Consider the following 21,505-nt stretch of genomic DNA (forward strand, 5'->3'; position numbering starts at 1 on the left):
TGTGGCATTTGTTGTGCAGAGGGACTGACAGGTGAGCACACGGACACAATCATTCAGTCCGGTCTGTTTTACAGATGTGCGGCTCAAGCTCACCACCTGAAGGTGACGCTCAAGGACTAGAGGGGAGATTCACTCAGCTTGTCGCTGATTGTGTGGGTGCATTAACACGTGCTGACCATGAATTATCGGCTGGAGACGAGACAGTTTTAAGGTCCTCAATTCGAAATTCTGAGCATATTTATGATTGAAGGATTGCCTCAACACGGCTCTCAACGCGGCGGCAAAACTAGTGGGGCGCACAAACACACAAACTGGGACTCACGTGCACTAACATGCACATGCGGCCGGAAACTTGACCCCTGCAGTGACGTGACAATCACAAACGCACAATTTACATTTCTAGGGATTAGACAAAGACGACTAGTTCGTTTTAAGATGCTTTAGAAACAGTTAAAAGTCTTTATCTGGGTATAAATCAATTTGTTTCCAGAGTATTCAACCTTTGTTTATGTATGATGCAGGTAATACTTGACTCCTTTCTTTACAGGGCTTGTACAAAGGCAAGAAAGAAGTTCTTTATTTGAGTTTACAGATGATTACAGAAGCTTTCAGAGTGCAGTCGTTCCACGAGACTCAAGGCTGTTAAGTGAGGACATGTTGGTTTAAAAGCCGGATGATATTGAATAAGTCATGAAAAATAAGTGAGAGAGAGTTTTGGTCAAACTGAGTCAAACTCATTTGACAAGATGTATTGCTGTGAACTAAATCGGAATAATATAGCGGGACTACTTTATTGAGTATTAGTGACAGCTTCAATCATAAGGCACTGGACCGGCGCTGCAATGTGCCATTCAATGCGAGGAACAATGAGCAGGAGGCCACAGCGGGAAACAGAAAGGTGAAGTGGTGAGGGAGAACAACACGCTGTTGTTTTTTTTGTCACAGTTGTTTTTATCCGTCGCAGCGATGATGCATCAGCCGTTCATCTGTAAATGGACATGGCAAAGCATGGGCGCACTCACACCTTAACCAGAGCATACAGAGAAGTTGTCTCCATCGTGACGTGCAGAAAGGCCACAGGAAGGCATCAGCGTTGGTGTGAGGTTTCAGTGTTCCTGCAGAGACACCGCTATATTATAGACAGCCAAACTATAAAATGCACAGAAGTAAAGCCTGCTGTTTCTCCTTTCACCTTAGTATACCTGGAGAAAAAAGAAATACTATTGTTGTATGTTAAGGTATGGCTCTGCAGCAGCGCGGCTCTCTATTCATTTATGTTTACATCAAAAGTTCTGCCGTGTTTACGGATTCCTCGGATTGCTCAACACAACATCAGGATCCGTGTTTCGCAGATCAAACATCCAGCACGGCTTCAACTTCAAAAAAAGTGTGTGCTATAGCACAAACACTGGATGTGTGAGGAGGAAAAGAAAGTTCACTGGCATCTCAAACTTGAGCATTGAAAACACTGAAGCCGGATAAAGTCATTCTAGCAGCCAGCGCCGCATTTGCATGAACGCCGTCTGCGGCAACGAGAGGGCCGAGGGCAAACGCACAGAAATAGACACACAAACGGAGCGGTGCTGCCGTCGCCGCTGGAGGTCTGCGGTGGAGTGGGGAGGAAGAGAAATACAGAGACATCAGGATTTATGATCAGGATTTAAATGAATTCAGTGACTTTCACGCATGGAACGATGTGGCACACTCCAGCTGATCCATATTCAACAAGGGCGGCCTTGTTGCCTCCGCCATGGAGGTCATGTTTTCTGTTCTGTTTGTTCGTCTGGTTAATCAGCAGGATTACGGGGAAAAACAACCGGCTCGATTTATCATGAAACCTGGCGGAAGGGAGTCACATGGGCTCAGGAGGAACACGTTCAATTTTGGAGGGAATCTGAATCTCAGGGGTCGATACACACATTATATTCAGACGGCCTCGGCGGAAGTCTGCGCTCTTCGAGTGCCCTTCTAGTTGTTAAAGCACCGCATGTGTGTGTGAGTGTGTGTGTGTGTGTGTGTGTGCCCCCCCGGTGTGCCCCTTGTAAAGGGCATACATCTCAGACAGTACATCTGATAAACCAGAGATAGGAGCTCACACAGTCACTGCTAAATGGCAATGATAACAGAAGTGAACCAATGTCAAAGCTGCATTTATTCGTGTTCTATTTATTGCTAGAGTTTACTGGACATTAACCCAAAACTAGCTAAGTCAATCCAAACTACAAGCAGATTTCAAATTCACTCCCTCTCAACATAACCCATAATAAACTAGATCTTTTTATGTCAGCTTCCGGACAAATAAAGCAAAAATCAGCATTTGGAATGCTGACTCAGCACTCCAACAATAAAGAAAAGGATAACAATACTCGGAACGCTGAATCAGCATTCCAACAATAAAGATTCAAAGAACAATACTCGGAACGCTGAATCAGCATTCAAAAAAAGATTCAAAAGAACAATACTTGGAATGCTGAATCAGTACTTTGAAATGGGTAAACTAATGCATCTTCCGTCAGGTATAATGCACCTGAAACCTACCGGTAGTGATGGTTCACGACTTCATTCTCAGTTTCAAATGTACGTATTCTTGCTGAGAAATGAGAGGTGTGTGGAGTGGATGTGTGGCTGAAATGCTTCCTACATCTCTAGGGAACAGCAACAACAACAAAAAAAGAAATGTACCAGGAGGAAGTAAGATTTTTCATTCTGAGTCAGTGACCTGTGTGAAAAGTGTTCTCTGTGGTCAACAGTACGACACACACACACACACACACAATGCCTGACACTTAAATCTTTGACAGGAAGTCACATTATTAATCGACTTCTTGCCTGTAAATAGTACAACATTCTGGAAGATGCTGCTGTGACTCTTTAACAGAAAGGCATTCTAGTTTTATATCCATGGACGGAAAAAATGCTCCTTCAACATTTAAGTTATTCCTCCCTCATCTATCACTATTTGTATCATTAGAGGCATTAAGTCTGGAGAGTAAGGCTTTAGGGCCTCGTCTCTCAGCTATGAGGCCGTTGAGATGTATCCAGATGTGGAAAAGATACTGAACTGTTAGTTAGACTTGGTTCCAGGGGAAATTGATTTATATTTCTCCTTTTAAGACTCTGTACTCATTATGTAGCAATATACTGTCTCAGTTCTATGGATTCCTTTCTTAGTTCTCTTCTGTTTGTCAATGTTACCGATGTCTTCTTCCCTCTCTGTGTGTGTGTGTGTCACAGAGAGATGCCTCTGCCTTATGGATTTGCATTAGGAATCAAGGTTTTAGTTAAAAAAATGCACCGGTTACAATTTTCTGACACGCTGATTCTTCCAGAAAGCAATATCACAGCAATACACAAATCATTTTCCTTAATGGAAAATTGAAATTCAATTGTATGCTCATAATTAAACAGAAATTTGTATCACAGCGTATTTTGGACTTGAAAGTGTTACAAATTACAAGCTTTGTGTCTTCTTCGTGTGACGCAAAACCATCATGCTGGGCATGTTGTGTTTAGATTTGTGTAAAGGTGCTGCGATGTGTTTTGGGGTATATTACACCCGACGTCATGGCCAATAAGTGGTGAACTAGAGGAAACAGGAGGCGTACGCAACTAAAACAAAAGATATATCACTAATAACCAGGAGATGCACTGAAACACACACTGTAGGTGTAAACATGTGTATCGCCTCACGTCCTGCTGGCTATCGCTCACACACACACAGACAATGAGACTAAGCCAGTGATTCAGCAGACTGAAGACACAGAGATAGGGACCGTGTAGGTTACGATGACTAATACCTGAGCACAATGCCGAGGGCACAGACAGTAACCCACGAGCTGGGAGCCGACTGTGATCATAGAAAACGCGTAATGAGTCTCTTGGAAAAGGCAATAAAACACACATAAAATGAAGTGCTGCAATTGAGCTCTGTGAATATCACATAAAAACAGTTAAACTCAGGACTGGGGAGGCTGCCGAGGGAATTGTGTTTCGCGCTGCTTGTTTGTGAATGCGCAGAGTGTGACGGGGGAGACGAGAGACGGCGCTTTGAATGCAAAGCCTTATTTTATTATTATTTCCAGGCCGGCTCTTCTCACTGTTAAGAGTTGGTTACAACCGGCTGACACGATAGCTAACCTGCAGCCCACAGCACACGCGAGAATACAAACACGACTGACACACCGACACAAGCGAATGCATTATTAACCCTTTCACACAGATGCAGGCGCGTGGGGAGAAGAGCAGCGGAACGCACCACATGCTAATTCTGCAGCGGAAAAAAATGTGAAGAAATCTCACACGTGACGTGAATTTCTGACAGTTTAAACTATGGACGAGATGTCAGTTCACGGCTCCCTGCCGTCCACCACACTGCAGGCTTCATTCACAACACTCAAAGCAATTAGTCGTCTTGCTGGGTATGAATAACACCTGAATTAAGAGTGTTTTATATTCATTAACACCATTTTGAAGAGTCGCTGATTATTCCCGTGATATGATAAGAGAGTGAGCTGATGAAGGCGAAGAAAATACGTCTGCTTTTTCCTCTCAGCACCGGCAAAATATGAGTCAATCAGTGTCAAATCCAACTACTAGGAATTGAATAGTTTCTGGATAATACACAGAGCACAGAAAGAGGAAGGAGCAATATCTTGACTAGCACTAAACTCACAGGTTCACTTCTTGAGGTTCACTTCTTGAGGTTAGGGAGGCAGCAGACTGTCGGATCAGTTCTACATGTGACAACAGGCGCCACCTACAGGAGAACCACGCTGCTGCAGCAGCAGATCAGACCTGCAGGTGCATACACAAGGACGTTGCCACCTACAAGCAGAGAAAGTAATGGCCGCTGCAATTTTAACATCTGAACCGCAGCAGGCAACGAGTGTTACGTTCATCCAGTTCATCTCTTTTTCCATCCAGTTGCTGTTTTCTTTGTGTTTCTGAGGTTTTAATTGGAATCAAAACCGTCACCCAGGAAGCCCATCAATTACAAACCGTACAATATATTTTTGAGATTCTACCTTTCAGATTCTACCATCCGTTATCCAAACATAATAACATGAAAACTAAATTAAATATGATAATAATGTTCTACAAACCTCCAGTAGACTGCAATTAAAATACAATTCAGCTGTGGCTGTAAACCCTAAAGTGTTTTTTAAGATTATGTAAATTATATTCATTTATTTATTATCAGACTTGTTTTTTCCTCAAACACATTTTGGACGATGTGCTTTGTGTAGCACCACAAACTAAACCCTCCAAAATCATACAATTGGATCCACACCTGCATTCGTTTTAGTTAGGTGTGCCTAATAAACTGGCAGTGTGTATGTGGTGATAGTACCACATTTCTGCAGCACTTAAAGGAATACTTCACCCCCCAAAAAAGACTAATCGGATAACACACGACTCAACCCAGGTTAACCACGGTGAACGGAAAATCAAAAAAGTGGAGTGAATCCTTGATGGATTGAAGCACACGGGGTACAGAGTAAACAACGGCAAGATGATATCAGAACATCCACTTAGAAACGTTCACAGAGCTCGAGCAGTAGAATCAGAGTCTCATTTACAGTCGTGTGGTCAGTCCTTCCCAAACACATGCAGCTTATTATTAAGAACTAATCGATGAAGTAACCATGTTGGGGGTGAACTGTAGCAAACATCAGCAGGTTTACATCTGTAACTCTGAATGTACTTTTCCTGTAAGAGATGCAGGTCTGACTAGAACTGAAGTTGCGGCAGCAGCTTCATAAATCATATCACTTTTATAGCTTCTTGTGTTTGGATGACACTGGCTGTGTCTGGTTAGGGGTGCTGCTGTGAATCAACACCTGATAATCATGTCCGTGTAATGCACCGTCGTTCCTCATTTGTCAACATTGCCTCAACTGCTTCTACGGTACGTCTCTCGTGCAGCAACGGTCACCTTGCAGCGGGGACGGTCGCAGTAAAGTTAGAAAATGAAGCGTCAGAAATACCTTGACATCTCGATGGATGACGTTGTTGTCGTGGCAGTAGCGTAGCGCCTCGAGGATCTGTCTCATGTAGTGACTGAAGGAAAAGACGTAGAGTTATTGTTGCATCGTAAATACCAACGGCAGCATGAGAGAGCATCTCCAAAGGATTGAAAATCAAAATGCGTGAATCCCCACCTGGCCACTGCTTCGCTGTAGACAAAGCCAGCATCTGCCCTCTTTACAATCTCAAAGCACAGGTCTGCTCCATCCATGCTAAGAAAGACAGAGACACACACACACAGACAGGAGGATCAGCGTAAAGGCCAAGTCAGGAATCTGGGTACAAAGGAAAGGTCACACTTATTAACACGTCTCTGTGATTGGTTGTGTCGATGAAACGGGCGACGCCGGTCGGTCGAGGAAAAGCTGCAATCATGTTGGGTCTCTGTGGGTTGATGGTGTGATACAGAAACAGCCAGTATGATGCCGACAGCATCCAATGACTCTGGGATGTAAACGTGGTGGTGGTGGTGGGGGGGGGACTACTTCAGATTGAGCAACTAAAGCAAGGACATGTTGTGCATACTTTCAAACAAACTAAAGAGGGCAATTTTAACTTTTTATGAACATAATTACTGTATTTTCTTTTGTAAAATACACAGCTGGAGAGGCCCATAATGGATGCTGGGTGTTTTTAAAGATGTCCCATAGATACTCCACTAGAGGGAGCTTATTTTGTTACAGGTGAATTTCAAATAAATTATTTTTTGTATTCTGTAAATTTTAAAATGAGCAAATGGTTAGATGGTGCTCTCTCAACCAAAATCCATGTGTTATCAGATGCTACATTTATATATTTAAATGTATGGAGAGAAAATATATAATATTGCAACATCTCTGCACACTACTGTTGTTGGACGATCATGTTCTGATTCTGAGAGGAGAACACCTGCACACGCTTCATGCAGCTCCGCGCCTTCAGGAGGAGAAGCTGCTGCTGCTGCTGCTGCTGGTGTGACGGTGAGGGTTTAATGCTTTTGCTTTCGTAAAATCCCTCCGGAGTAATTTAGAGCGAAGTCGCGGCTTAAACGACGACAGCTTCCTCGGCCCAGTTAGAACCAGCTTGTAGCCGGAGGTGACGGCGCGTCTCAATGGGCTGAAAAAGGTGTCGCGCCTCACACTCAATGAGCTGCTCGGCATTCACTTTTAAGCTGTGGCCATTAGGTCCTGTGCAAACTACCTCGGTCCTATACAACCGTCTCTTTACTTACACAATACACACACACACACACACACACACACACACACACACACACACACACACACACACACACACACACACACACACACACACACACACACACACACACACACACACACACACACACACACACACACACACACACACACACACACACTGAAGAGTGAATGACACACACATGTATTATGAGCCAGTCATTTAGCTACAGCCGATCCTGTCGCTCATAATTGCTCTGTTCTCATTCTTCCCCAATTACTGCACCCTTCTCTTTATTGTCACTAAGCCTCTGCACCAATTAAACGGCGCCGTTCTGTAGGACTAGACAGGGGGCACGTCCATATTTCCTCCACTCCCATCACCTCACGTACACGCTCACATTTTATTCCTGCTTGATTAGCCAGGAGGGAGACCTGGGAAGACGGATGAAGCTCTCTGCGTTTATCTACCATGTTGACTCAAGTTATCTGTCCTCTCAGAGGGCTGCACCGCTCAAACAACGCCTCCAAACTACCTGCACTCCCACGTGTCTCTACAGTGTGTACCGAGCACAAGCTCGTGCACAGATGAGCTCCCGACACCGTGAAAAAATCCCTTTTAACAAAAAAGGAGCTCACTTGCATTTTCCTTGAGAGTTTTCTCGCCTGCACCGAGCCGTATGATGGAGCCGTGTGCCGAAACCCGAGCGCGCTTGCCTGTTCAGCGATAACAGAATTAACCGATAAAAGGAATTAGTTCTGGAAGAGGAGGAGAGATGAAGATACAGAGCGGGCCCTGCGAGGAGCTCGGGAGAGGCAGCCGCTCTGAGGAAGGCTGGAGGTAAGAGCAAGTGTGAAATCTTAATCTCATCTCTTTCCCTTCATATATATGGTACTGCCCCCCCCCCCCCCCAATCCTCAGCTAACAAGCTTTCACATATCAGTGCCGATTATATAAAAGCACCGCAGGGTTTCTCTCTGTCCTGCTATTGCTGCGACCACGCCGTCATCCTTTCCTCCGTCTCCTTCCTCGCGCTCCTCTTTCCTAACACCACCTCCTCTTCGCACTCTCCTGTAAGGCGCCACCCTCTGTGACATCCACCCCGCTATCTCCTCCTTTTTCTTTACCCACACGGCTGTCAGCGTGAGGGTCTTTTGATGCCACTTGTATATGTTCAATCATGCTGCGAGTGGGAATCCTTTGCGAGGCGGAGACTTACTACTCGAAAACCATGTAGAGCATCCCGTCTGAGCTGTACGTCTCCAGCAGCTCCACAATGTGGGGGTGCTTCAGCATGTGGCAGATGCTGGCCTCCCTCTTCAGATCTGAAAACACACACACACACACACACACACAGACAGAGAGAGAGAGATATGAGCATATGTGGACCAGCATGCATTCATATATGTACTGAACATTTCATTAATCTCTTTCATTCTTCAACTGAGGACTTTTGAATTGTTTAAGATGAGAAAATATGCGTGTAATGTACAGTATGTAGGAGAATTATTCTCACAAGACCATCATTTTTATGTTAATTTCTGCTGAACCGGAAACACATTTATTGTAGTATGTATTGTGTCATATACTGAGCCAACAAAGATGAAGTAGCATCAGCAGTGAAACGAAGAGCACGAGCACTAAAAAGTGTTCATGTGCCCAGAACAGAATGAGTCGGAGTCTTCAGAGCAGCAACCGAGGAGCTGCTACGTAGGTCTGGGATCTTCTTTGGCACCTTGTCAGATTTCCCCGTTTTACTGCCGACATGTCTTAAAACCGGCACGCCCCCTCGCCCTAATTTGCAGAACTTCAGACAGAAACCACTGACAACGTGCTACACGTTGAAAGACACCTTTACACCTGTAAGTGGTTGAACCCTGAAGCTTTCCGTTGCTCTCCGCTGCCGGGCCTCGGGGCTTCCTGTAGCTCGGCTCTCACCGTTGGCAGAGAGGAGAGAGGAAAATGTGCAACAGAAAGGGTCGCGCTCCTGAAACACCGGGATGATGACTCATCGGCAGGACTGTCTCTGCTCTCCTTTAGGTTCAAGTGATGTTTGTTTGTATTCATTCCCGTTATTGGAGATCCTCGTACTGTTGCCTGGCAATAAGTGTCTAAACAAGAGGAGGGTTAATGGAGGAGGTTACCGACGCTGAGATGATCAACGCGGTCTGTCTGTTTAGACTTTAGATCACTGGGGAGAGATGACCGACACAGCTGGCCAAACACAGACAGCAGAGCTCTCGTTCTTATGAGACCAATGTGACGCTTTTTCTTTTAAGTCATTAAAACAGAGAAACAGATAACTAGAAAGCATTCGATAAAACCAGAGTGTTGACAAGACCGACGTGCACGGAGGCCAGAAAATAAAATCATTGCACTTACACTTAATCTATCGGCATTGTATGTAAACTGCATCACACACACGCTTTCTTCTTAGGACAACCATTCTACTCTTCCTTTCTGTTTCCTCCTCCTCCTCCATCATCACCATTTCCACCGGCCGTCCCTCCCCACTACCTAAAGACTTTAAATCAAACCTCGTCTCACTCTCTCCAGCTGACCGCTCTTTATTCTGACTGGCAGCCAGGTTTAGTATTTTTATTCTGAGCAGCCAAACTAATCAAAAAGGTAAACAGCTGCATCTCTCACATTCACAGGTCTGATGTGAGACTCACGGCATCTCTGGAAATGTCTCACTGGAAATGACACTTGGACGTGCCGGGTTTCTACACAGTTAATGAAGTTAATGAAGAATAACGATTCATTAATTGAAGTTCTTTTAAGCTTCTGCTAGACTTGACGCTTGCCCATTATGTATGAGATGAAGAGCTTCCTAGCTGCAGCAGTGATTGTTTGCTGCAGGTCTGATGGATTCAACAGCCTCCTGCAGACGGTCACAACAGTCCTACAATAAAATAAATCATAACTGATACCACTGTCTGAGACAGGCAAGAGAACGCATTCAAGAACTTTCAAATTAATTCACATCTAAGACATTTTAATACTTTCCGAGTTATCTTTTGAGGAAACTCAACTCAAGGCTTTTCAAGCTGACTGACAGAATGAAAGAACATGGAGAAAGGCCTAAGAAAGGCAGCACTACCTCATGTGCATGCCTACCTCCGTAGCACAGCAACAGATGGAGGATGTGGAGCACAAATCTGACCGGTTTTACATCAACAGTCCAGAGAGTAAATCCTACAGATTGGATTTGACAAACAAAAGGGATTTGCCGTCACTATGAACATCTAAACATAGCCTATCCCATCCATCTCGCTTTCATCCTCCCATTCAAGCTCTCAATCCTTTGATCCATCCATTCATACGTTCCCCAAAGCAGTTCCTTACTCCTTCACCTCCTGGCAGCTGTTGTTCACAGACCTTTTGATGGTTGAAGCCAACCAGAGAAGTAAACATCACATCCAGAAGCTTTCAGCCTGAGCTCAATCTCATCTCATTTAAGGAAAATTCTCCAACGAGCGCGCTTAAGTGTATTAACCTTTATGATCCGTCTCTCCGGAAAGAGCCACGCTGTGCCAAAATATACATACTCAGTATGCATTACTTCCATAGCGCATATGGAAGCTGCACACTGGAATACCTCACACCAGTGAGGTATTCCCTGGCTGCTGCTGCAGCTGGAGGTGAATTATGGACAGAAACACTGAAAAGATGGGACTGAGATGTGATAGTGTAACACACACACACATACACACACACACACTCATGTGAACTATAATGAACATTGACTGTATTGTTCTTCGATGTATGCAGTGACATTTAATTAAGCTCCCAGTCGTAGCCATGAGCCACTCGTGCCGCAGCGCTAACATTAAGCTAATCCTCCGAGGACAGGCACGAGGCGTGGGCTAGCTCCAACATGATGCTAATGCTGCTAAAGCCGGATAAGTGGCTACCTTAAGGGCACAGCAGCGTGCCACATTTAATGTCATCTAGCGAGCTCACTGTTTACGCCCGTCACGGCAAGCGCTGCCGGAGATTATTAAAGATACTTTATCAAATGGGAGGCAAACCAACTTTATTGAGCTAGGAAGAAAACTGCAGCAGGGAAGCTACTTTCATTGATTTTAAGTGTGTGTGTGTGTGTGTGTGTTGGGGGTGTAGAGTAAGCAACAGGGAATTAATAACCAAATAAATGACAGGGAAAGATAGTGGAGGAAGAGACGGATAACACTGCCGGATGGGCTGAGTAGGCAACAGCTTAAAGTAATATCTATTGCTTCTCTAATAATCTTGACTGTAGACAATATAAACTAACAAATACCAAATGGAAAACCAATCTAAGAGCTTCTCCCTGAGGTCCAGACCAATAACAATCAACTTGATTTTACATTAAAAACTATTACGTAAAGTAAGCACTGACATCCACAGACAGAATTACTGCTGGAAAATCCTAGTACTGATGTTCCAATCAAGCTTTTCTTGCCCCTTAACGTTGCATCGGTTCATTCAAATACTTGTATTCACCTAAATGTTGATTAAGTACGGATCTGACACGTTGAAATGTGCACAGAGATATCTTTCCTTACATTTACTACGTTGACATGCACACTAACATCTCACTATTATTTTGAATTTGACAATTTCATTTGGATTTTCTGAATACGGACGTTTTCGAATTGGAGCATTTCCAGATAAGACGTGGGATATTCTCATATTATTCTTGTATTAGGAGCATTTTTTGGACCTGTATAGCGCGCATTGTGGAAATGCGTCTCATTTGGGGATATTTCGGCAGCTTGCAACACGCGGCCTCCTGTTTACGGTCAGCTCTGTACACAAACCATCTAACAGCAGTTTGTAAGGCGGGGTACAGATGCATTTATTTATTTATTGGTCAGAAGGAGAAACACACCTACTTTTAAACGTTATGACAGACTTGGACATCAACAGGTGAGGACACACGTCATGGGGACATTTTACGTGAATCGGACTATGCGTGCCTGCATGTTAATGGGAATATTAATTTGCATTTGCCTTGTGAGCAGCTTAGTAGGACTGTTTGTGTTTTGTTTATCGGAATAAGAGCAACAACCGGAATATGTTGTGCATGTAGACATAGTCACTGCCATTTCATTGTGTGTTTAGGCAAACAAACCGTAGTATTAAAGGAAAGAAAAGACTCATTTAGTTACCAACTCTACATCTACTGGACCAGTTTTGTTAATTTTGTATCATTGGTTGTTTCGTGGACGTTATGTATTTGTATAGAAACGATATGAAATAAGTCAACACCTCTGCAAGCGGAGGAATCCATCAGTGTCCATGGCGACAGAAGATACTCCTGTATACCGAGCATACATGTTTATTTATTCCATCGTTCATTATAGACAGAGCTCTCCTGTGAGTGTGTTTATGCAGAGCAACTGGACATTATAGAGAGGAATTTGGGGATTTAGAGTCAGCGAGAGTTAGTGGTGAAAAAAAAGGACATTACAAAAAAGAGAGAGAGAGAAAAGAGAGGGAGATAAAGAGATAGAAAAAGGAGGTGATAAACAGATGTGATCTCTACAGTGATCCTTGTTCCTCCTGCTGGGAGTCAAAGCCAGCAGTGGAAGGAGGCCCTGCTACCACAGCAACACCACACAGGGCTGTCTGTGTGTGTGTGTGTGTGTGTGTGTGTGTGTGTGTGTGTGTGTGTGTGTGTGTGTGTGTGTGTCAGATGCTCCTGTATGTATGAGAACTGACAGGGCTTTAGCAGACGAGATGTCACAACAGTAATAGAAACGGTAAAAACACACACAGGGCTGTAGCTTCTACTTCACGACTGGAGGAAGACGGGATGGAGTGATGGAGGAGGAGGGGGATTTCAGAGGAAACACAGAAGAAGAGAGAGAGTGAAGGAATCAGGGAGGCGGGAGAAAGAAAGAGGCGGAGGAACGAGAGTAGGTGATGGCACATGATGAATTTTGCTCATTCTCTGGCTGGCTTTTCTCTCTCATCCCCTAAGAGGGCTGACCTATTCGTCAGACAGACCTCCGGACAGGCTGACGAGAAACAAGCTGGTGCTGTGTGTGCGTCTGTGTGTGTGCGTCTTTGAGTCAGGCCTCTGCTGGCCAATCCACTGCCAAGACACAAACCATTTGACCCACTTCCCCCTGGTCTGAGCTCAGTGCCGGGTGTCTGCGTCCTCATACGTGTGTGTGTGCTTGATTACTGCGGTGCTGTGTTACAGCTGCCCGCTCAAGTGAAACTGCTCTGCTTTCTAAAGGCAACAAGGAGGAGGGGAGAATAAAAACAATTCAACGATGAGAACAGCCGCCTGGCGCACGCACACACACACACACACACACACACACACACACACACACACACACACACACACACACACACACACACACACACACACACACACACACACACACATATATAAGAGAAATGTTACGGGTGCAGAGTTGCAATGAAAAACGTTCATTTAGGAGTTTGCGGCCTTCTGTCAAACTAGCTTTTCATCACTACTTTTTATGAGGAGAGACGGCAAAATACCGTATTTTAAGGAGAGAAGATTTAAACAAGAGTTCTTGCTCTCCCTTACTGGCAGAAGGCCGCTATATACTACAGAGAATGAGTCAAGCCAACGGGGCAGAAGACAGCTCAGCGCGGGGAGGCTACAATGAAGATGGATGTCCAGCAATTAACCCGTTATCACAAAGATACCAGCATGTGTGGACCTGACCGGCAATTTGGGGATTATAGATGGTGAAAGTTGTAATTAAGAGGTGGAGGAGTTTACAATAATGCAGTTTCCTCTGACATCCAAGGTTCACCGTGCTTTACTTTTAAGTATTTCACATATTGTTTCAGAGATTAGTCACTGAAGACAAACTCATTACAAGCGATTGTTTCTGCTCACCGCATGAAATACACAATATACAAAACCTGCAACTTTCTGTGGCCCTGACTTTATAATTCTCCCTTTGATGGTGTGCGGACTGGTGTTTTGTGAGGGATCATAGTGTGAATGGCTGAGCACTTTATCTCCGCCTTGTGGAAGCTTAAGTAAACCAAGCAGACGCCCTGTCATGCTGGATTATGCTCTCTTCATCAGCGAGAGAGCATTAGAGAAGGTAAAGAAGGCTACTGGGTAATGTGGCAGCTAAAGCTCCTCTGAGAAACATTAATTACCTTGAACTCATAGCATGTGTGCATCACTAGATCAACACAATCACCTCGACACGTTCTCCACACGGGTGGAGCCTGGTCTGTTACGGGCACTGGCTCTGTGGGGCTGTAATGAATGAATGTGATGAACGTCTCTAACAATTATCTACAGATGTGCTGATACCAGATGTTTAGAAGTCTATTCCAATACCAGGAATTATTAAACACATGACAAAAGTACACGTACAAGTCCTGATAATTACAATGTAACAAACCATGGAACGGACATTTGTTTACAGATTACATTTAAAGGGAGAGTAGTCTTTCTGAAAATGAGATGCTGACCGCAAGAAGTAGGTATTTAGCCTAGCTTAGCATAACACAGCGGAGGAGATCGATAGACGGTCTCTACAGAGACAGGTATTTTATTTTAGGCCTGTATGTTAGCATAGGCTACAGTATATTCATTCATTTTAATAACAGGTCTCCATATGTTGGGCTCTCGCTATAATTCATTTGATGAGATTATTAAACATTTTGTAGCTGTTTTCGTTCAATAAAAAGGGAAACTCCTTAAAGTATAAGTAAATAGAGACCTCAGGTTAGAAAGGTGACCGACGCTCGTAAAGATTACCTCTCTCTCTCTCTCTCTCTCTCTCTCTCTCTCTCTCTCTCTCTCTCTCTCTCTCTCTCTCTCTCTCTCTCTCTCTCTCTCTCTCTCTCTCTCTCTCTCTCTCTCTCTCTCTCTGATGTAATTTCTGTACCGTAAAGCCTCCATCTATTGTTCTATTTAACAAGCAAAACAAATCCCCCCACAGAGCACAGTGATAGGTTAGGGTTAGGTTAAACTGCTCAGTGTTGTCCATTCATTGCTTTCTAAAAATACCCGCTGGTTACACGAACAGCAGGAAACCTGCGTCACAAATGACCGGCGGCGTTCTTCGTTCCCTAATAAAGAACTGAAATCCTACAAATCTCTATTCAGACTTCTCCGTTCCTCTAATAGTTTGTGTGTTATCGCCTCCCAACCGGAAAAAAATACAGATATCTTTAATTCAATCTCTCCATCCCTCCCTCCGCCGCCTTCAGCCAGCGGCAGACATGTGATGAGACTTCTGACTCGTCTGGACGATGCTCGGCAGCCTCGCTCTGGATTAGCAACAACACCTGTTTAATGAAACTCTGCATAATGCAACAAAAACATGAAGTTGAGCAGTTAAGTCTGTTTTTCTTAAGTTAGACTTTTAATGACCTTAATAGTCTGTGAATATTTGAATACTTACTGCATGCATAATGCTCAGTATAGTCTGAATAATTAGTAATAAGTTCTAATAAGTATGAGTAAGAATAAGTTTGTTTTTAAAATATTCTGACCTGCAGTATGTCCTCTACATAACATATGTTACATCCTACGAACTCCATCTGTTTCAGCATCATAGTATTTGATTTGTAAAGTGTATATATATATATATATATATACAGTATATATATATATATATATAATATATTGCCGTTTGATCACTGAACAGTGGAGGGACGGTACACTTCTTTCCTAAGCCAGTCCTCTCAAGGTGCCCTTGGCATGGCTTCATAATGAACCGCTTCAATGAAAACAGCCCAAAGACCACAGAAGAAGACTTTTCATTGAACTGGCAAACTCCCGAGTGTGGCTGTGAGCAGCTGAGTGAATGAGAAGCAGGCCGGTGTGGACTTGCACTCGTAAACAAGGACGAGCATCTGACCTCTCCATTGCATTAACTTTCAGTGTGCAACAGAGTGTGTAAAAAGCAATTATCTGCAGTTATATTTATGAGTACAGAGACGCATAGCGTACAGAGTTACAGTGAGAGCTTTGTGATCCCCTTACCCTCCGTGCTGAGTCCAGGACTGGAGGTGAACTGGGCCACGTCCACGATTTTGACAGCGAACTGCTGCCCCGTCTCTCTGTTGATGCATCTCCGCACCACGCTGAAGGGACCCCTTCACAACACACAGAGAGGAATAAAACATTTAACATGTGGCTCGTCAGACGGGTTCTTGACAACCCCTACGGTGAGCCTGCAATGACTGAAAGACGCTGGAAGAAGAAAACAACAACACACATGATCTCCTTTACAGTCAACATGATGGACAAACTACACATTGCATACATGCGGAGCAACGTTTCTGATCATCTGCTGACTGTTACAGCTTTACTGCTGGAGGCAGCGGCCTGCTGAGGATTGGAATGGTGGGAGTCATATAAAGCATAACAGTGAGCTAGAGCTGTTTGATCCGTTATTAATATAAAGATATGATGATTATAGCAGCTTTAAGTGAGACAGAAGGCTCAAGCAAATCAGCATCACAATGGGTGAACCACGATGCTCCCGTATCATCGGTTATCATCGCTCTACCGTCTGCTCTCACACAGCAGCTCAAAATGACCCAAAATCGCATAAAACAAACAATCTAATTGATGTTTAAAGCGTTGAACAAATACTTAAATGACTCATTTTGCGAGTTTTGAATAGTGTTTGATAACAATATGATTGTATCACTGTGATATTAAACCAAAAAGCCAATAAAATCATTTTGAATTATTGCATAATCCCTGAAGTAAATCAAAGTGCTCCCCTCCCCTCCTCCCCTCAGAGCACTACGACTCCTCGCCTCACTACGCATCAAAGTCACGTTCACATGTTAACCCGAGAGGCTGGAGAACACAGAGGCTGTGTGTGTGTGTGTGTGTGGGTGTGTGTGTGTGTGTGTGGAAGCATATCAGTACATGCAGAGGAGACCGCACTTTGGTTCTCAATGCTGAGGTCGGCGGGTTCACAAATTGAATCATCCCTCCCGTGGAGAGAGAGCGCACCATCTCATTTCAGTCCACGGGATAAACAGAGGTCCACCACTTAAGGGCTGCGGGTCAGAATTAACAAGCCGCCAGGTCAGAGTTACGCTGCAGTACGGCGGCATCAGACCGTCGGACTCACAACACTGGCGGTAATGGGCTGGAGCTGACCTGTGCATACCGTTAAATAATGCGTGTCATGTGTTGGGAAGATGAGGTTTAGCAGCAGGGAGGAGGGAGGAAGCCGGATAAATGAAGCAATAGATCTTGTGTAAAACGCTCAGGCAAAACCTGCTGGCAGCAGCTAACACATAATCCAATACATCTATTTTATATACCTGCTTATGCCTGAAACCTATCCCAGCATGCACTGGGTGGAAAGCAAGGGAAAAAGTCCCTCGACAGGTCAGCGGGCACAAGCTGCAATGTGACGGATTAATGTGCAGGAAAGCACACTTTAGCTGCCTGCTTAGCTGTCATCGAGTTATTTGTGGACGCTGATGATGAGGTTTGATGATGTGGATTATTAGGCCATGCCATAATCATAAAGTATGTGTGTGTGTGTCTTTATTACAGGGCGTAGCTGATAATAAATACAGATCTGATATCTGAGTTAGGAGATTGATATTGAATTGTAAAAAGCAAGGCCATTGTTTACCATTTCAAAGAGGTACAAACCAGGTTAGAAACCAGGTTTTGTACTGCGTTTCTTTCCATGAGCCAACTACGTACTTCAGTGTGAAACTGTAGCAACTGTGAGAGATATTAACACGGCATCGTGAAACCATTGTTTTTCTCATTTCACAGAGAAAAACCCAAAGTTCCAGCCAGATATTGAAGGCCACAGATTGATACTCGATGATACAGAAATGGTGAAATAATGACACCCAGACAGTTCTGCTGTCTGTTACCTTGGTGACAATGTTTCTAACTGCAGCTCACATGAATCAAGATGACCCAGATGAAAGTATGACCGGAGGAAGACAACTGTGGACTGTCGCACGCACGTGCATGATGAAAAAATGATGTCTCTCTGTTTGTCTCGGAGCTATAACCCCCAAAAAAGAGCTGAGCAACTCCTGTAACACTCCAATAAACGCTCTTTTGTGTTCCAACTCATTAACGACTACCTGAGCCTTCGTTAAGAGTAGAGAGCGCCGCGAAGGCAGAGCGGAGAGAGGCTTCAGAGTACAGTAGAGTACAGTAGAGTACAGCAAACCATATTGTTAGACTCTGTCTAACAGCAAGAGCTCTATCTGATTGACCAGAGTTAACAGCACAGTGAGTATCACACAAAATAGCTACAGGCTGAACGTAGTATTACAACGTTAGATAAAGAAAGTATATATTGTGCAGCGATACATCTTTGACTGTGACCTCCACTCATGTATTCTATCTATTTATTTATCTGTATTTCTTTTTAGGAGCAGGGATGGGATTTGGAGATTGTTGAATATAATTAGGTAATAAAATAAAGATGACCCAGATAACACTGTTATTGGTGTGGTTTCTCTGGGCCTGTGAAGAGGAGAGAATGAAAATAAAGATGCTTCATCTCTTTCATACTTCCCTGTCCACTGGGTGAACTGGGAAACTTAACAATTAGCTAGGTTCACCAGCGGAGCAGCCTGTAACTAGCGGAGAGAGACAGCAACCATCCACCAAACACACACACACACACACACACACACACACACACTACCTGCAGCCTTCTGTGAATTACCCATCCCACAGCAAATCACACTCAGCCAAACCTCAGTGGTGATGTGAAAGCACCCGTTTCACAGACACACAAAACATCACCCCCGGCTGCAGCAGACGGCGCAACACCGTCTGGCCTGGGTTTGAACACAAGCAGTGCTGCTCAAGTGTGTGTGTGTGCGCGTGCGTGTGTGTGTGTGTGCTCGCGTGTGTGTGTGCATGAGGAGTGTGAGGCAGTCTTTGAGCAATGACTGGTTGAACAGATGGTGATCAAGCTAAAGCTGCTTAGCGTCAGAAGGGTGAGGTAGGACGGCACCGTGCCCAAGCGTGCAAGAGACGCACGCACACACACACACACACACACACACACGGTATAAACATAGATCAAACTCAGACGGAAATAAAACTATATGGGAAGTGTTACTGAGCAAACTGTTACCGAGACCCAAGGGATGGTGCAATGGTGCTATGCTGTATGTATGTATGTATGCGCGCACGCACACACACACACACACACACACACACACACACACACACACACACACACACACACACACACACACACACACACACACACACACACACACACACACACACACACACACACACACACACACACACACACACACACACACACACACACACACACACACACACACACACACACGCCACTGAGTCACCACTTTAGTGAGCAGGAAGATTCCACTGCGTCCCCGGGTCACCATCCCATGATAGGCATTCGTTCACAGGCTGCTCCTGAGTGCATTTAACCAAGACACACACGCACAGAGTGAGACGGTAAATTCCACATTAACTCGTCGAATCCATCTGTTTGCAGGGCTCCACAGTGCAGGGTTGCCAGGTTGGGTTGCCAGGTTGCAACCACTTTGTGACTCTGGCAACAAATTCTTGGCCTTACGTTGCCATCAGTGGCAACCACGTTATGACATGTAGAAATAGGGAGAGCAAACAAAAAAGTATCCCGGTATCTTTAAGCTGGACGGAAGATTATATTGTAAAAAACCTATTTCACATTTCCATTGTGAAGCTGATATTCTTAAAGCCATTGTCACTCATTAAAGACACTATTTGTTGACGTGCAGTGTGCAGATTTTAGCTCTGGGAGCGAGTGGAAAGAAAAGAAAGAGTGACAAACACGGCAGCTTTGCTCCGGCTTTCTCTGAAGCCTCTTGGACTGTGAAGAGCCGGGCTCTGTGGGGAAATCTACCATTCCAAGGGAAAGATAACACCAGCTTGCAAACAACGAATTTGTCAATTTCGGGAAGTCAGCACTCAGAGCCAAATGAAAAGTCTATTGGAAATTAAACTCAAACTCCAGCAGGGACACGGTTTCAGCCCAAACTTTTGTTGGAGCAGGTACGTTGGGTCAAAGAGCTCTCATTAGTAATGCAGTGGAGTTCTCCGCTGCTGCGTTATCTTCCTCCACGTTACCGTCTACTCACTTCACCTCTGCACTCCCCCCTCCCCCTCCCCCTCCCCCTCCCTCGCAGCGCAGCAAATGTCAGGCGTTGCTCGAGGCTGCACTCCATACAGCGATGAACCAGAGGCCCTGGAGGAGCTGGACAAACAGAGGAGAGGCGGGCGAGCTGGGCAGTGATGGGAAGAAATACTGAGTCTTGAATAAATAGCTTTAGATAAAGACAAAGGTAACAGTAAGAAGATACAACAGTTGGTTTAAACAGAAGTGGACCATAGACAGCAAATGTACAGTTTCACTTATTTTAGTCATTAGTTAAAGCTTCTCAACTTTGCTGTTTTCTTAGTCTCCTATCATAGAAACTAAATACTTTTAGATTTGAAATTGCAACTCACTAAATTATTTATAACAAGAACTAGAATCTTGCCTCAAAATATTACAGAAAGAGAAGTACTTAGGATTATCATCTTTTATTATAACAATTATTTTTTGGGTCTATAATTTCCTATTAACTTGCTGACGTTTCCCGGAGAGACGTGGTTTGGTATCATTAGCATGTCAGCAGCTTCAGTCCTCCATCTGTGTCTAGACGGGATGCATTCAGGCGCAGTGTTGAGTCTACAGGTCATCTGCAATTCAGCAGCATTCAAAAACACAATCTGTAGTTACGTTTCTGTTTCATTGAGTGGCCTGTGGAGACGACGAAAAACGCAGTGGAAACGCCTCCTGTGTCAACTTGTAGTTCTTTACATGTTGCAGGTACAGCTGACCTGCTGTGCACTGACTACAAGAGTCTAGGTTATGCCAACTTAGCAATACATTGAGATTAATTGATTGGAAGTGAAGCTATTGGAGAGTATCTTTTTTATTTTGGAGGAAATTATAGAGCTGCAAAATTGCATGTTTAGCAACAATTTTGAAAATTCTGGGTTTTTGATTGACTAAAATACATCCCATCCCAATGTGCAGCGAGTGAGTGTGTGTGTGTGTGTGTGTGTGTGTGTGTGTGTGTGCTGAGCGTAGAGCTACTCTGGAGCAGATGAGAGGCTTATTCACAGCAGCCGGGGCAAGCCTTAAAGAAGGGTTTAAGGCGCACAATCGATCTTCCGCACACATCAAAAGTAGGAAAGATTAACTTTAGAAATGTGTCAGGGGAGGAGGTGAAGGGAGGTAGACGGGGGGAAGTGTGTGTGTGTGTGTGTGTGTGT

The 21,505-nt window shown here is 44.3% G+C and overlaps 1 protein-coding gene across 7 annotated transcripts in view; it reads right to left on the reverse strand.

Moving 5' to 3' along the window:
• The window catches only part of caska (calcium/calmodulin-dependent serine protein kinase a), a 96,010-nt gene that overhangs the window by 45,038 nt on the left and 29,467 nt on the right, over positions 1–21,505 (reverse strand). For all 7 annotated transcript variants that reach the window (XM_079170005.1, XM_079170003.1, XM_079170001.1 and 4 more), the window contains exons 2-5: positions 16,193–16,305; positions 8,423–8,528; positions 6,162–6,239; positions 5,988–6,060 (exon numbers count right to left, since the gene is read on the reverse strand). In XM_079170005.1, coding sequence (XP_079026131.1) covers positions 5,988–6,060; positions 6,162–6,239; positions 8,423–8,528; positions 16,193–16,305 — 370 coding nt within the window. The remainder of the gene's footprint in view (positions 1–5,987; positions 6,061–6,161; positions 6,240–8,422; positions 8,529–16,192; positions 16,306–21,505) is intronic.

The sequence above is a fragment of the Pholis gunnellus genome, assembly GCF_910591455.1.
Source record: "Pholis gunnellus genome assembly, chromosome: 12".
In the NCBI taxonomy this organism is placed as follows: Eukaryota; Metazoa; Chordata; class Actinopteri; order Perciformes; family Pholidae; genus Pholis; species Pholis gunnellus.